The 13,314-nt window shown below is 30.5% G+C and overlaps 1 protein-coding gene across 23 annotated transcripts in view; it reads left to right on the top strand.

Annotated features, from left to right (window-relative positions):
* The window catches only part of NRXN1 (neurexin 1), a 1,421,526-nt gene that overhangs the window by 140,557 nt on the left and 1,267,655 nt on the right, over positions 1 to 13,314 (top strand). For 16 of the 23 annotated variants that reach the window (XM_074205787.1, XM_074205768.1, XM_074205895.1 and 13 more), the window contains one exon: positions 3,020 to 3,049. The exons of the other annotated variants lie outside the window; for them this stretch is intronic. In XM_074205787.1, coding sequence (XP_074061888.1) covers positions 3,020 to 3,049 — 30 coding nt within the window. The remainder of the gene's footprint in view (positions 1 to 3,019; positions 3,050 to 13,314) is intronic. 23 annotated transcript variants of the gene reach the window in all.

Raw genomic sequence — 13,314 nt, 5'->3', positions numbered from 1 at the left:
TTTGGAATATCAAACATTATATCATTTGGAGTTCATTGATTTAGAATTATAGCACAGAATAAGATGGAGAGTGACAAGGGGTCCATGTTTAGATTTCAAAAAAACCAGTGGGCCAATGGACTTTAAAGTCTATTGCACAGAGGCCTGAATGTTGGTAAGTAAAATTGTAAGATTTTGTGTTACATTATATAAAACTTGAAAGTACTTGATAATAAATAAATAAATCTGTTGCCATGCCAGTTGGTCAGCTTTTCCATTGCAAAGTGAAATTTTAAGGAATTAGACATTTATAAGAAGTTTTTGGATTGGAACCTTTGGAAGAAAATGCCAAAGCCTCCCTGCTTCCACCTACACCACCTTAAATTTAAACTTTCTAAAAGTCTAGCAAAAATAGATCCAAATGTCCTCAACTAATTTCCTAATATATATTCCTAATATATAGAAAAGAAAATTTTGGTTAACATAAAACTGTAGACTGAAGGACCTGTAGTTATACATTGAAATTAATATATTTAGTTTCAGTTTTGACATATACAATGTAGCAAAGTTCCTGGGTCCAAGAAATGAGGTCACACATTTCATTAAGGTGCAAAATTATTCAATCCATGATCAAAAAGAAATCAACATGAATTTTCTTTTCCATATAGCATAATTGGCTTTTAAGCAAGATTAAAATTCCCGTCAGAGTTTATTTTTTCATTTAAATTTCTACATTAAAATATTAGTTATTAAAATAATTAAGTGATAATACTTATTAGAAGCTCATAGTAGGATAATTCCACATCATATTTGTATCCCTTGTAAATTATACCAAAATTACTTAGTTATTGAATATCATCACTATGTCATTTAATAGTTAGCAAGCAATTAAAAATTGACTCCTTTCTTGGGGTTGTCTATAGCCATGACTACCATTTTCCTTTAAAATTATTATTGGATCCATTTATGGTATGGGATCCTATATGTCTTATGTAATTTGTAATATAATAAATTTTCCATGAAGTGTGTGAATTGAGCACAAAAGTAGCCAAGTCAAACAATCAATGAACATTTATTAATTGCTTGTTATTTACCAGGCAGTGAAGTAAATGAAAAGGGGAACTATTCTGTGAAATCCTTTTTTTGTTCCTTAATAATTTGATGCAATATGCTCCAAATATAGTCAGACTGACCTTTGGAATGAACCTTCCTCGAATTTGTTACAAGCATTCATTTTAAAAAGTTTTGATTTTTTTCCAGTGTTGAATTATTCCACATTTGGGTTAAATAGAATTATTTTAGGCACCATTTCCTATTATCTATCTTTAATTTAAGCTTTTCTTTATCTTTACCTATGAATAATATAGCCCTCTGTAACTATTACACCAAATAAGACTAGTAGTAATGTTTTATGCTATATTTTCTAAGGGAAGATTGGAAAAATATATACTTATATATTTGACCCCCTCAACAAATGATATCATTAAATATGGCAAAAAATAAAATGAAAGATAACATCTGAACAAATAGCATTTTAAAATAATGATTCCTATTCCTATTACTTCTCAGTTTAAAGAAGTTAGACACATCAGCAGGTTATAATTTCTTTAATCTATTCCTTTTTTCTGTTATAAAATATAACAAATATACAACAGAATTGTTCTGTTTCAAGAAGCATTAAGGTTTTTAACTTTATTATTTGCATATGATTATATATATAAAGATTATATTATACTTTTTTGCTTAATGTGAAATGGTTGATAGTACAATTTTGTGGAAATGCCACTATTTCTTTCAATACAGATTAGTAAGTAAATCAAAATTAACGATATGCCAAAATCTTTTTAAAAATTCTGTTAGACAGACATACAGCAGATAAATCCATTAATAGTCATCTTCAACTAAAGTGAAATTTAGTGAATTTCACTAAAGTGAAATTAAATCTGTCTTAAATTCATAAAATTCAAAAATATTTGGATTGGTTGGTAGTTTAATGAATTTGAGAATTCTGTCTTTTTGTTAAAATAAGAATATATTATTAGATGAGTTATTTGTATGACTTGGGACAATTGAAAGAAAGGAGAAAAAAAGACTACTACCATATTAAGGGTTTTCCATTGGTTATAATAAACCATTCAATTTGGAGTTCCTCAAAAGGAGGAACAACTATCTTAAGGTTAATTTAAACTTCAGACATTAGTAGTTGGTAGCTATTCAAATTTAAAGATAGGACTCACTGGCATTTTCAAAAATATGTATGAACTTTCTTGAAATTATGGCTTTTCATTTTTCAGAACTGCATGCTATTTGCTTTATAAATATTTAAACTTCAAAATGAAATAAAATCCTAAATAGATTCCCACTATCATACTCAATAAATTTAGTTAGTTCTGTTGGAAATTGATCTACTGTTTCTTCAAAGCATGTTCTCATAAGAAAATTGAGTTTGCATTGCATGTCTAGTACCTTTTCAGTATTAGAATAAATGTTCTTGTGTCAGATAAGTAAGGAAACCTCCCTTGCATTATCATTTCAATGTGACTAAGAATTTGTTCATTTTATTATGAAACTGCTCATTTTTGATGAGGGGAAAAAGATCAGACCCAGCCCATTTTTCAGGTTACATTCCTTTGGGTTTTATTATTTTTTAATGAAAATTTAATCAGAGAAAATAACTCGCCCTAATAGGGCAGTTGTTCAATCAAAACAGACTCAACCAAGTGCACAAAGGAGAAAAGGAATATTAAGGGATTGGTTGGACTCAAAATCATTCTCTTAATGCATTTCCTTGTTCCAATTAATGCATAGAAATAATTCATGGTGGTGCATCTGCCAATGTTTTGAGTTGTGGTACTCTAACTCTTGGCCCCAAAGCATTCCCAATTATATTTGAAAGAATGCTTTTCTATTTGCCTTTGTGATACAGACATATCTCATAGGAAACAAGATGTCTGTCACTGAACATTTTTTGTCACTGTGACAACCCTGTCTTCCCATGCTCCCTTGTTCATTGCTGACTGTGCTCTTGTTTTCCTTCAAGGTCTGGCGCACCTGATGATGGGCGACCAAGGTATGGGCTCTGTTCCTTTTCCACTCTGCTTTCATTGTTTCTTCTTATTCTGTAGCTGCTTTGAATCCATCACTGCAAAATGATGGGCAAATGCTTGCAAACTCTCTGGCTGCTAATTAAATACATTACTTCAATTACATCTTGTGTTGTGTTATTTTTTTTTGGCTTCCCTCAGCTTTCCCCCACCCTTAAGTTTCTGTTTCCCATTGTCCCTTGCAATATAATAGCTGCAAAGAAATGAAATATGAAAAATGTGATTGAGATAATACATAAATGCACATATGAATACAGTTATGGGTAATGATATTAAAGATATTTGAAAGCTTTCCCTAATTACCATGTGAAAGTAGCTATTCATTTTATCCTATTGGAGTCACTGAAAAATCCATTGGCTAATGCATGGCTAGTTGGGACTATGCAGATAGCATCTGTTCCTGATTTCTGGAATGCTGATAGTGCAGTTTGGGTTTTGTTTTGTTTTGTTTTGTTTTGTTTCCTCTATCAGAGAATCATTGAATTTCCCATTCTCCAGTCATTGTGTATCTCTCATCTGTGACATCTTTTTAAAATGAGCATGGGGAGTTCCACGTTTCTCTGCATGTACATGTGTAAAGGAAATGAACACAATCATCACCCCATCCCCCACCCCATAACACTATTTGCATCTCCATTTGTCCTCAAACTCTTATTTATACTTTCTTGTCTCTTTTAATTTTCAGATATTAGTGCATTTACATAATTCTTATTGTTGTTTCTCTCCTCTATATTCTCTTTGTCTGGAAATCCTTTCTTCATGGAACCATTTCATCAAATCCATAGGTAAAAGTAAAGGTATTACATTATTTTCTTTCTTTTTAATGCCATCTGTATAATTTAGAATATGTATAAGCAATGCAAATATATGTAGTCATGTTAGCAATGGCAATGTGCCCCATGAGGTAGGTATATTTGTGCTTTATTATTTCATGGACCTAAGGTAAGGAATAAACCTCTATCAAAATATTTTACATCTGTTCTGACTTTTTGTAGGGTTTTAATTGTTTTTGTTTAGTTTGGTTTTATTTTTTAAAAGGCATAAATAAGGTGGTAATATTATCTGAAGCTGACATAATACATATGTACCAGATTCAGCCACAATTTCAGGTATGCATTTTCTCTTATCTGTTTATGGAAATTCATGTACTCAGTGTAGTCAACATAAGCATGTCACGTTCAAAGAGTACAGCTGGGGAGAACATCTGTCCAAGTCATTCTACATCTGGATGTAAGTTAAAGCATGTATAGCACTGACTTTAAGTGGTCTCTGCTATAGTCCCACCCCTTTGTTGTCTATGAGATTACCACATTCACATTAGTTTCATGTTTATTTCAAAAAAAACAGTCAGTATAAGAAACAGAGAAGGAGGAGAAGCAGGAGGAGGAGGATCAGACAGCCAAGAAACGTATGTTTGTTTTTTTTTATTTTTATTTTTTTTTGGTATAAGTAGCAATCACCCAGTTATACTTCACTGCATCCCTTGGTAAGTCCTTTATGAGCACTTTTGGAGAGTATTGGCAAAAGCTGCTAGATATTTTTATTGTTTTTAAAGCATGTTGTTTTATATTTCATTTAGGTAATACAATGATTATTCATTTGTTTACATTGAGAAGTAGAATTGGCGAAAGGAGTACCATATTAGTTCATATACAACTTAAGAGAACAACTTAAAGAGGTTTTTTTGGTTTGTTTGTTTTAAGGAATCATGTGGAAACCTTAACAATGATTATGCCCTTGGTACTTAATATTTTATACAGTTTTTCCCAGAGGAAAAATGTATTTTGAATTCTTTTAAACTTAAGACTTTGAATCTTATGAAAATACATGGTTGGAGATCATTATATATATGCCATGTCCAAATGAATAAGCACATTTCTTACAAAACACCTAAAAATGCAATATATAACACCTGACATTAAAGGCTGATATGTGAAAATTCAAGTTGACAGAATAATGCTATATTAACTACTATGTGCCAATAAAAGGAGGCCCTTTATGCATTTTTATAGTTTGCATTTTGGTTAACTATATTCTAGTATAATCTAATTTGGGGAAAACTGTTGAAAGTCAACATAATTACCTTAATTTATTTGTCAAACTCTACTAATGGATGGTGTAGCCTTTGACCAGAAGATGTCATTTGTTTTAGTGGTCCTATTTTTCGTGTTCACCTAAATGCTTTCTAAAACATGGTATTTTATGTTTGAATCACCACCCTTTCTGAAGTGAATGTCTTTTGATATATATTCTCTAGCAGGGACTTGATGGTATGTGTATTTGAACTCTAAGAGAAATTTTAATTTAAACTGGACTTCTATTACTTGGTTGTGTGATTTTCCCAAGAAATATATGTTTGCAAATTTTGAACACACACACACACACATATATATATATATATATATATATATATATATATATATATATATTATATATATTATATGTATTATACATGCATATTTAGATCTGGGCATCTTCATCTCTATGTTTGCATACTCAAAATTATATATATATATATATATGTATGCATATATATATATATAATGCTTATATACATTCACATACATAGAGATATAGGTACATACACATAAATATTAGAAGCAAATTTCCAAGAATTTCCAAAATATCATTTTTTAGAAATCATCTCATAAAATAGAGTTGATCTACTCACTTAATAGCAAATCTAAAGGAAATTTAGTAACAGTGGTTTTAATTATATAAACATTTTCTGCTTTTAGCTTGTCATTTTTGTATTATATTAATCATGTTTCTCCTATGTCCATCATAAGATTATTTTAGTAGATTAGATGATATACTGGAGAAGAAAATGGATATAATGTAGGAAAGAATGACAGTCTTTATTTTCCTTATTGTGGAAAGTGGCCTTTTGGATTTAGTATGAACTGTGAACAGGGAAAACATTATATTATGGGAAATGGGATCATGATTTTATTTTTATCACATAAACTCATGTTCTTAAAATTAAACACTGCACTATAATTCCAACATTCATCCATTCATAAAATCAGTGCAATGGTTGCATTGTCTCTTCTTGAAAGATGCTCTGGTAGATACCATAGAGAATGTAAGGATGAATATGACTTTATCTTTTCCCTCGTTACTTTCACGCAAGTAGGAGAGAAAGGCATGTGCATAAGGCACTATATTATAAGATAGTACATGATAAATTCCATATGAACAGTAAAAAGAATTTTGAAAGTTCTAATTAGGAGTAGGTCATATAAACAGATATTTCTCTTTTGAAGATTTCTTCTGTCTTGCATTATACCTATGTTCCAGATCTGTTAACTATGGGCAAAGTGAAAATTATAGTGAATGAAATTCTAACTGAAAATTTCCTTAGTTTTTTAAACTCGTTTTTCCCAAGCCTCAGAGTTAAGACGTAGTAGTAGTAGCGGCAGCTGTATTTCTCCTTTGCTTCATCAGTCCTTTTTTTCTATAATTTTAACAATACTAGTTAGTAGCATGGACCATCTAATGGATATTTGGCTATATATCAAAGTTATTTTTGACTTAAATTTAAGAGACAGAGCTTATTCCAAAAAGCAAAAAAATAAAAGAAAATACTCCTTTTCCCTATAATTTTTATCACCATCATAATTGTCAAATATCATCGTCTTACTTTTTCTTAATCTTTTAATTTTCAGGGTGTGAAGAATTATATTGTGGGACCATATATCTTCTATTAAAATACATAATTACCATGAAAAATACTGTCAGTTACTGGTAGAGTCATATTGAATCAACTATAAGCATCTCCACTTCTGACCTAGTATTTTCAATTTGTTATTGTTTCCAAAGTCTTGGGTAAAGTCGCTGGATTTGGTTTATGCTATTTGAAATAAGATTGTCATTCTCAAATGGATGCATTTGGAGATTGTTAACACTGAGGTTTGCCTTCAGGTAGGACAAAGGAGGAGAAATGTGAACCTAGATTCATCTCCACTATATGCATATATATTACATATATGTTTATAGAATATCAGCAAGATTTAATTTGTTTCTATATGGCAAGAAATTGATCAGTGATTTTCTTGACTTCATGAACAATGAGACTGTTGCTAATCCAGGTACTTTGGTTATCTATTGGAATAGATATTCTATTCCTCTATCAATCCTTTCTCTAGCTATTTCTATTAATCTACCTATCTTTCTACCCATTTATATTACCTATTGCATATCCATAATTAATCTACTTTAATTTGTAATTTTTCTTAGTATTCTGTTTGATACCATAATTTTTTTAAAGACATCTTGATAAGATTGATTACCTGACAGGTGATTTTTAAAAAAAAACGGAAAAAAAGTTTCTGCATTTGAATTTTTTGCTATAGGTAAAAAATGACAATCAGTCCTCACTTGGACATTTAGTGCAGGAACTTGTCTGTTTCCTGTACCCTGACTTATCCCTCATCTAGTCATATTCCCTTTTCTCTGATATCCTAAATCAGCATTCCAGAACTATCTGTGTTACTAAATAAATTATGGGGTCTAGAAGGATTGGGGAAGAGGATTAAAATGTAATATACTCCATCTTGATGGTACCTTTAAGATAATAATATCCAACTGATTGTTTTTATGAATCAGAAAAGTTAGTAAAAATGAGGTTTAGTGATTTACTAGATAGGAGAAAACTAGTAAATTTTAGAGCAAGCGAGAAATATTAGTTCTTCTCTATCCTAGCCTATTCTACTGTGCTACATTGCCTTTCTGTGGTTTTCAGAGCATGAAATGTCACAGAATTGAGGAAAAGTTGAATATAAATACTTTTCATCCTTTGTTCATCCTTCTTTCTCTCCTCTCTCTCAGATTCCTAATATCATTATAATTCTTCCTAGTGTCTGATTGAGGTACCATGTCAATACATCCTTAATATGTCTTTATAAAAGCATAGCAATGAATGCAGAAATATTTTTGAGGATTTTAAAAATATTTTTAGGTCCTATATTGAATTTTGTTACAGTGACAAAAATTGTCAGATTGATCCCTTTCTACTGCTTTTAACTATCAGAAAAACCATTCGAGGAAGCATCAAATTAGTTGAGAGTTTCATTAATGGGGTTCTGAAGAAATTCAAAATTTAATGTTGACATATCCTATGTATCATAGTAATATTTTTAACTCTTTTACAAATAAGAAGCACAAAGTCCTCTTTATAAATGCCCTAATATTTAAATTTAAAAATGAGATAAATTCTCATTTTGGAATCTGAGTTCATTACATATTTCTTCCTTGCATTTGCCACTTTTATAAAGTGATTGTCTAATTCTTTCAAATGAGTAGTTTGAATTTGATGTCTCCAAGTAAACAGTGATAGAAAAGCAAAATATAAAAATAGTGGTAGTGCTGAGTATATAATTATCATGGTAAATGGTTCAGACTTCCAAAGAAATTATTTAAAACATTTTAACTTCTTATGGAATTAATGAAAATAGTTATATATATATATATATATATATATATATATATATATATATATATCCTAATATATGATGCATGCTATGTAATTTACTAATTCTTAATATATTTTAGAAAATTCCCACAGCAACCAAACCATTCTAGGGCCTTTTGAATAACTAAAAGAATAATTTGAGATTATTCTAGCTCACTATTTCATAATAAAGTCATATATTTAAAGAAACTTTTTAAAATGAAACTAAATGTTTTATAATTTTCCACAAATCAATTTGAAATGTAAGATAATTTTTAGAAAGTTTAATTGTACATATCTATTAATTTACCTCCATTTCCATCTTTGCATTCATCAACTCAGAAAGTGCTCATTGTGTTGCTAAATAAATTGTAATTTCTGGCTTCTTCCATCTTGCTTCTCCATCGCATATTAACCTTCCACTCAGCAAAATCATGATGCATGTTTCTGACCTATATAGCATTTACTCTGCTTTTACATTGTGTCTGAATGCATATACATTCATTTTTGACACATTTGTTCTTCTTTACTTTCATTTATGTATTCTTAAATTGTCTTTCCTTATTTATATCAATAATACTTAAGTAACTGGCATAATCTGTGAGCAAATAAGAAATTTCTTTATTCTGTATTTTGACCTATACTTTATTTTAATCTTACCACCAACCCACTGTAATAGAGCTGAGAATGCCTGATATATTCATTTTAAAAATTAAACAGTAAGTACCTTAAATATCAAAATAGAATACTTTGAGCATGATATGAATTGGAAGATTGCAATGTTCATTTAACCTTTCATTCTCTGGACAAAGATATTTTAATCCTGGCTACAAGTAAGACAAGATACCTAAGAATATCTGTTTTATGTCTTTGCAGTTTTGATCTTCTTCTATTGAATTCAGCACTTAGAAAAATCCCAGCTCATTTTTGTCACTGCATTATTTGTTCTGTTAGGATATAGAGAAACTACGCAATGTCTTCGTTAGAGAATTTCATTAGATTTAGAGTAGCTTCCTTTATGAATCTGGAGACAAGAATAGATAGGGCTTGCCATTATGTAATATTTAAATGATTGAGGAAGCCCTAAAAACCATCTTAAATGCATTACAAACACTTTAAGAAAATATTCTTTACATGATGTGTGACTGTTTTATAATGAATTGATTTAGTGATTCCTTCTCCAGAACAATAATCCACATGTATTATTACTCAGTTGTATAAATACAAAACCTGTGGTTGAAGTATGCTAAGATACAAAGAGCAGTGACATTGGAATCAGGGGACATGGGTTCAAATTCTTCCTTTTTAACTTAATATTTATTGTGAACTTTTGAGGTTATTTTTTTCCTACATTGTTTCCTTTATCTTTTTAAGAGGAGATTGGCTTCTAAGGTACCTTTAAGATCAATATCTATAATACTATGAATCCTAATTCCAAAGCTGACTTGTTTTCCTATGTCATTCTGTCTATCTCCTGAATTTTTAATGATTGTTACTTCAGATCTTACTTTGGAAAGTAGTACTAAATATTTCTTGAATGATGTGAGGATGAAGCTGTAGGAGCCTTAGAGTGTGAAAGATTTAATGCACCTTCTAAAATTATTTTATAACTATCATATTCCTTGTGTGTTAGGAACACCAGACTTTGTAAATAGAAAATAGACAGTTATATTGCTTGAGAATGGGTATTACTCATTATCAGAAGCAGGCTTATGCCCAGAACTTGATCATCTTTATATAAACATAGGTTTTACTATAGATAGTTGATCCTGAATCATCACCCATATGCAAAATCCAGGGGCTTCACTCTAATTATGCAATAACCACCAAAAAGAATGGAATGAGCTTCTGGAAGAATATAACCTAACTTATTCTTGTTTTTTGTTTTTGCAAGACAATGGGGTTATATGAGTTGACCAAGGTCATACAACTAGGCAATTATGAAGTGTCTGAGGTCATATTTGAACTCAGATCCTCCTGACTTCAGAGCCAGTGCACAATCCACTGTGCCACCTAGCTGGCCCCTTAACTTATTCTTAATATTAATTCAATGGCAGAGGAAATAAGAGCAAACAAATCACCTTTCTCAAGATATCATCTTTATTCATTCTTGGATTTTCAATTCCAAGTAGCAATGGTATTTATTCCAAACTTTTATTTTCAAATAATGTAGATGAAATCCTCTCCTGTTGATAATCTGGGACATTATAAGAATGATTCCATGTGCCACTGAGGTTGATGAGGATTTGAAATACAATTAATGACTCAGTCTGCTAAATCCATAAATGAAAATAATGCTAATGCTAACTAATTTCACTTAAAAAAATGAAAAGTGGCATTAGAAACATTTGATTAAAGTCTTAGGAAACTCATGCCTTTTAAACTGAAAAATTGAATGATATTTCATACACTCAGCAGAAGATACTGTTACATGAGGATATTTTGCAAAATTTGTAATAAAGATTAAATTGATCCATGTATAATTTTCTGAATATTTCTTTTTCTGTATCATTTATCTTTTAAATATAATTATGTAAAGTGTATTTATGTCAACTCTGAAAGAAATCAAAGATTCCTTAGATAAAATAAGTGCTGGTGATTTGAAAGTTTTAAATTCATCCTTGGAAGCTAGATTTTTGTTTTTGTTTTTCTTTGTTTGTTTTGTAATATTTTGTCTTATTTGGGAAGTAACATTTTTGTAAATTGTAACTCACCCAAAAGACTTTCTGCATAGATGTGGTCAACCCCAGGGCCAAAACAGATGGAAACAAAAATGACTTTCTATGTCAAAGAGAAAAGGAGCTTCCATATTCTCATAATTTAAATTTTTTTAAATGACCTTATATTACATTTTTATTCTATTTTGAAGGTTTATCTCCCTTTTACCATAGCATAATGTAAATGTAAGCTGAAGAAGGTTGGGCAAAAATATTCCTTAAAATGCATCCTTCAAAGGAAAGATATTATCTCCATTCCAAAGGGTACTGTGTGAGAGTAAAGGTGCAGGAGCAGTTTTAGTATGAACAAAAGTTCATAAATGGTCTTATACCACAGAAGTTGTTTTTATTGTTTTAATGCAATTGGGTTTAAGTGACTTGACTAGTATTACACAGTTAATTAGGTATCTGAGTTTGGACTTGACCTCAGGTTGTTCTGACTCCAAAACCAGTACTCTATCCATCATCCCACCAAACTTTATTATCTTCTGATAATAAATGACAGGTGGAAATTTCCATGAATGAGTGAAGAAATTTTGTATTCTGCAATCATTTTGTATCCTTTAAGATTCACATGAAGGGAAAGTGGATTCATTCTGTCCCAAGCCTTCAAATTGAAATAGGACCCTGAGGATAGTGATTTCTATCTATCCAAGTACAAATGTATCTTGTTCAATAATATAATTAGTCAAAAAATATCCTAAAACGATATAATCTCTCTTTTAAACCTTAGAGAACTATGGCTGGCTACTGGGAAGATCTGAGATTAATAAATTTCATTTCTTGGAGATCTATTTCATTGATAAAATTGAGTTTCAAATCATCTGGTCCTTTAAAAAATTATGGGATAAGGAATTAATCTTAATCATTATTCTAAAATAACTCAAAAGATTGTGTTCCATGTTGTGATTATGGGTATCATATTTCCTGGTAAAATCATAATTTTACAGAATGAATGCTTTTAACTATTTGGTTATTAAACAGTAAAGAAACAGTAAATAACTGTTGACATTTGAAGGCGTACGCAGGTTTTTTTTTTTTTTTTTAGTTTTTTTGCTAGGCAATCGGGTTAAGTGGCTTGCCCAAGGCCACACAGCTAGGTAATTATTAAGTGTCTGAGACCGGATTTGAACCCAGATACTCCTGACTCCAGGGCCAGTGCTTTATCCACTGCGCCACCTAGCCACCCCCAGATTTTTTCAAAAATGATTTTTTTAAAAAAAATCACCTTGTTTGTAAAAAGTGCAATGCAGCTTACTTTTTTTCTTGTTCCACTGTAGTTTGTCAGTATGTTGTGGATGAGTTACACCAACTTCACTCTCATCAAAACAATTACAACTAAAAGTTTGCCTCCCTGGTTATTAGAGTTTCCTTTTGAATCAAATGAAGAAAGATTACAGTAAGACTCAATATATGAATGGGAATGTGGAAGTGATTTTTGTTGTTTTCTTTATTTAGAGAATATATTTTTACATTATTTAGAGAATATTTTATTAGTTTCTGTAATCAAACCCATGTAAATAAGACCTTACATATTTAATACAGTGTTACCCTTGTACAAAAGGAAAAAATGGCAAGAAAGTTAATTTTCTCCCCCCCCCAAACATTTCAGCACTTTTTTCGGGTCAAGATTAAAAGAATTAATACAATTCAATGCTTAAATAAATGTCAGTTATACAGAGATTCCAGATAAATGAAGAATTTTTTTAACCAAATTACTAGCCTAATTGCCATAGGTATCCATTATTTTGGGACTGAATCTCCTTATCTTAATTGGATGGAAATGTAATTACTATTTATTATCTTGATCCCATAAAGGATTTTGATTTTCTAAATGGGAGGGGTTTGTCTGACTTTAGGCATTATGGTGCTCAACCACTTCTGGAAGCTTATCATATTGTTTTCAGACTTCATGCTGATATCTCTTCCATCAGATTTCACTGTTTCATTAACCTTAGTTTCAGCTTCCTCAGTATCAACAATTACAGTGTATGTCACTATGTCTAACTCTCTATAATATTTTATCCTATAGAATATGTGGTCATTTCTCTGGAAAGGCAAT

This window comes from Macrotis lagotis, chromosome 1 (genome assembly GCF_037893015.1).
Source record: "Macrotis lagotis isolate mMagLag1 chromosome 1, bilby.v1.9.chrom.fasta, whole genome shotgun sequence".
Taxonomy (NCBI): domain Eukaryota; kingdom Metazoa; phylum Chordata; class Mammalia; order Peramelemorphia; family Peramelidae; genus Macrotis; species Macrotis lagotis.
This window is presented reverse-complemented; position numbering and strand designations above follow the sequence as displayed.